General features: G+C 36.9%; 1 protein-coding gene across 1 annotated transcript; it reads left to right on the top strand.

The window, feature by feature from the left end:
* The first annotated feature begins 722 nt into the window (after positions 1-722).
* On the top strand, positions 723-4062 carry LOC149560714 (putative disease resistance protein At4g33300). Its single transcript, XM_089823654.1, has 5 exons — positions 723-1112; positions 1217-1632; positions 2247-2632; positions 2677-2888; positions 3104-4062. Exons 1-5 carry the CDS (start codon positions 902-904, stop codon positions 3922-3924), a joined length of 2046 nt encoding a protein of 681 aa, XP_089679780.1. The 5' UTR covers positions 723-901; the 3' UTR covers positions 3925-4062.
* The last annotated feature ends 222 nt before the right edge of the window (positions 4063-4284 follow it).

Genomic DNA, 4284 nt, shown 5'->3' with positions numbered 1-4284 from the left:
AAATCTTTAAATGACTTAGTGCCCAAAAAGTGGAGGCCTACATCCTATTAAAGTGTTTTCATTTTTCCTCTAAACATATAGATATCATTTTCCATTTTATTATCTAATTTTCCTTTGATCAAAAGATGTCATGTGTAACAATAAATGTGGGAAGGCAGCATGTCAAATGGATTTAGATTGCAATTTATATGATGAAGTAAGAAACAATCCAAAACAATATAAACAGTGAGAGATGAACCAAAGCAGCGACAAAATTTGAAGTCTAAAATTTATTTAATCTTCTTGCATGACTAGTCCAAAGGTTGTGAACCATCAATATGAAAAGCTAAACATAAATCACCTTCCATTATAGGACGTGGCTAGATATCAAGAACTTCAACCAAAAACAACAAAAATAATTTCATAATGCCAATTATCACCAAATTACCCAACCCCTGCCCCCGTTCCCCTTTAAATAAGATTATTGTCCAACTTCGAAGCAATGATAATCTACTTTCCACTCTGGAACGAAAGGACTCGGTGCAACACACAACAAATACGAGCCTGACAAAGCGTGGAAGAAAGGTCCTCAGCATCGTGTCTTTGAAGTTGATTGTACGAATAAATCCTTGTTAGAATCTACCTACAATACAAATCCACAGAGGATGTGCTCATTTGAAAAGCTATGCAATTTCGACATCGTCTTTATATTGTGGAATGCAGTTGTACCAGTATACGATTGAATTTTCCGTCTGCTTTCATTAGAGACTTCATAGAAACAGCTTCAACACTTCGTGACACGTCTATTAAGCTCTATAAAAGAGAGCTACGTCTAATAAATCAGGAAAGAAGAGAAATTTTGTAAGCTGAAGAGACATAAGAATAAGCAATATCAAGTTCAAATTTCCAAAGAGTTCAAAACATGGCCGTTATCAACAGTTTTGAATTGGTAGACGATTCTGCATATGGTGTTTCTGGAAAATCTCAGTTTTATGTGGGACTGGACAAATGGTTTGTAGATTTGAGGGGACTCTTGTTCCAGAACCATGTCTCAACTATTGGGTTGGGATCCATGGGAGGCGGAGGAAAAACTACTTTGGCTGTGGCTCTCTTGAATGATCCTCAAATCAAAGGTAAATTTATGTAATAGTGTTCTCGTTCTAGATTTTGTCGCATCTCATTTTGCATGGTAAGGTCCTTCATTTAAATAAAATATGTTATTTTTCATGCATACCAGGATACTTCCCGGATAACGTTCTTTTCGTTACCGTATCACAATCCCCAAACCTGATGGGGATTTTAGAGACTATGTGGGAGAAGATTGCTGGAAAGAAAAGCCGAAGATTTCAGAGCATCAAAGATGCACAGATGAAGCTGCAACAATTCATTTTCAGTCAATCCAAACCATCTCTGGTGATTTTGGATGATGTCTGGTCCAGAGCAAATTTGGAAAATCTACTGTTTGAAGGACCCGGGTACAAAACTGTCGTAACAACCAGAGATAATTCCACTATTCCCATAAGTCCAAATACCCGACTTTATCAATTGCCATTATTGTGCCGAGAGGATGCGCTGTCACTATTCTGTTTCTGGGCTTTTGGACAGCCGTCAATCCCACTCACAGCAAAAGTAAAAGCAAATATAGTGGAGGAGGTATAATATTTTCTTTCCATTAATTATTGTATCGTATTTTGAACAATTCTCCTAGCTTTTTATTCTCCACTACTGCAACCTTTATCTTTATTCTCCAATTTTATGATTATCTTTGTGGAATATATGGTAACCGCAAAATAATTCCGAATATTTTGTCAATACAATTTCAATACAATTTCAATCAAGTTTATTGCTAGAGGCATTTATTGAACCTGCTTGGTACCGATAAAATAAGAAATTGAGAATTCTTGTTTGGTTGAGATGGCTTAAACATCACACATTAAGCTTCATTCCAACGCAAGTGTTAAATAATTAAAGTTGACTTATTTTTTTCAAGCTTAATTTTCTTCCTAATATATGATATTTAAGAGTGACTTAGAAATGAGATTTTAATAACATATAGCAAATACTTAAGATTGAAAGAGTTATCATGCACAATTAATTATCTTTGTAAAATATGTATCTTCCACTAAATATATCAATGTTATAAGGAAATAATTCTAAAATTCTAGAAATTTTTCGCTTATAACTATTGCTTATACGAAATGTACATATATTTCTTTTTCCTTCAATCGGTCATTTTGTAAGTTTTATGTATCTTTCTTTGATGACAGATACAAGAACAGTGTGGCGGACTTCCACTTGCTCTAAAGGTGGTTGGAAGCAATTTACATGGGGAACCAAACGAGGTTTGGGAGAGGGCAAAGGAAAAGATTTCTAATGGAGAATCCATTTCAGATTATCATAAAGATGGGCTTATTCGATTGTTAGAGATCAGTGTCAATTCTTTAGATGAAGAAGCCAAGGAATGCTTCCTAGACTTAGGCTTATTTCCAGCTGACAGGAAAAATTGTGCTAATGCATTGCTGGATATATGGGTTTATGTGAGGAAGTTACAGTGGCATGACGCCTTATCTATCTTGTCAGATCTTGGTAGCAGAAACCTTTTGGATTTGACGACCACTCCAAGATATTTCTCTTTCCCATATAGAGTTCTTTGGTTATCCTGTTTAAAATTTAAATTGACGACGTAGTACTTATCAGGAAAAGAGTAGCAATCTCACATGCAAATGCATCAGAGCTGTACTTTTCTCAGCATAGTGCAATTAGAAAATTGGCCCTCTATTTGGGATGTCGGGCTGGTGTGGTCCCCAGAAAGAGGTTTCTCGTGGATAGGAAGGATCATGGTTTCCCAGAAAAGTGGGAGTTGCTTAATCATATTGCATCTGATGTCCAGCTACTCTCCATTCATACAGGTGTGTCAATTCAAGCGATCTCTCAATGTTTCAGTTAAAAACCTTTTCTCCTCATAGTCATAACTCTAAATAGCTACATTCTTGCTCTCAGCAACTTATTTCCCATATTTATCGCACTGTTTCTCTTTTACATGAAAATCCAGTAGTATCATTTAACAGTCATAACCCACAAGATTAATGATGTAATTTGAACTCCTTTCTAATCTATCATGCAGGCCCTATGGAGGCAAACGATTGGTATGAGATGACTTTGCCTGAAACAGAGGCTCTGCTGCTACTATTTTCTTCAACTGATCAATACTTTCTTCCCTCATTTCTGAAGTCCATGAAAAATCTAAAATTTCTTATGGTATTGAATTATGGAACAAAGAAGGCAACTGTGAGAGGTCTAGATGTTTTATCTTCACTAAGTCAGCTCAAGAGTGTCCGCTTGGAGAGGCTGATTGCACTCACTGTTCAAAACCAAAGGAAAGATACATCAAACTTAGAGAAGCTATCTTTAAGCTTGTGCGAAGGATTTGATTATGCAACCACATTCAAAAACCCCAAGCTTCAAGATTTTACCATTGATCACTCCAGTAACTTGGAGGAGGCGCCTCTTAGTTTCTTCAATATGCCTTCTGTTCAGATGTGGTGTATCAGCAACTGCCATCGGATTCAGAAGATACCTCATGAGCTTGGGAATATGAGCTCTATAAGAATGCTGAGGTTATCAGCGTTGCCCGGCCTAAAAGAACTTCCACCATCGATTGGAAAGCTTCGGCTGTTGGAGTGTCTAGACATTTCTTTCTGCGAGGGCCTCAGAGAACTTCCAGAGGAGATAGGGCAACTGAAGAAGTTGAGTGAGTTTGATATGAGGGAATGTTCCTGTTTGAAGAGGTTACCGAGAGCTCTTTCTGAACTAAGTTCTCTCAAGCTCGTTATCTGTGACGAGACAATTGGGAAGCAGTGGTTACGAGCCAAGAGCATTTCTATTCCGGAGCTTACAGTTGAAATTATGGAAACACAGTTTAGTCTCGATTGGCTTGATGAATGACTTGTTTTCTTACCTCCATTCAACTGGCCAAGCACCATCCAGTAAAGACATTCTATAGTTTATGGGTGACTAAGGCAGCTATCTCCTTTGTTTTCTACAAAGCCATGAATAAGGTTTCATTAAAATTTGTAGCTGGTATCTGCTGCGCCTCAATTACATTGATGAAGTCCCTAGTTTGTTAATCTAAATTAACATTTCTAGTCTACGATATTGAGACAAGCTTGGTATATGTTACAATTTTTATGAATGAAAGAAGAAAAGTAATGAATCTGAAACGTTAGCCGCGTTGTTAAATAAAAGTAGAGAGAATAACTTTGCCAACCTTATAAAAAAATCGAATAGCTCTCCGAATGAATGTAC

This window comes from Cupressus sempervirens, chromosome 4 (genome assembly GCF_028749045.1).
Source record: "Cupressus sempervirens isolate cs-2001-9-10 chromosome 4, ASM2874904v1, whole genome shotgun sequence".
Lineage (NCBI taxonomy): Eukaryota > Viridiplantae > Streptophyta > Pinopsida > Cupressales > Cupressaceae > Cupressus > Cupressus sempervirens.
The sequence above is the reverse complement of the archived record's forward strand: the minus strand, read 5'-3'. Positions and strand labels throughout refer to the sequence as shown.

What these genes read in the sequence shown, in the direction of transcription:
- LOC149560714 (XM_089823654.1), top strand. Translation starts at nt 902, where the DNA reads ATGGCCGTTATCAACAGTTTTGAATTGGTAGACGATTCTGCATATGGT. An exon ending in GAATGATCCTCAAATCAAAG is followed by an intron (nt 1,113 to 1,216) that starts GTAAATTTATGT and finishes CATGCATACCAG; the next exon opens with GATACTTCCCGGATAACGTT. An exon ending in TTCCCATATAGAGTTCTTTG is followed by an intron (nt 2,633 to 2,676) that starts GTTATCCTGTTT and finishes AGTACTTATCAG; the next exon opens with GAAAAGAGTAGCAATCTCAC.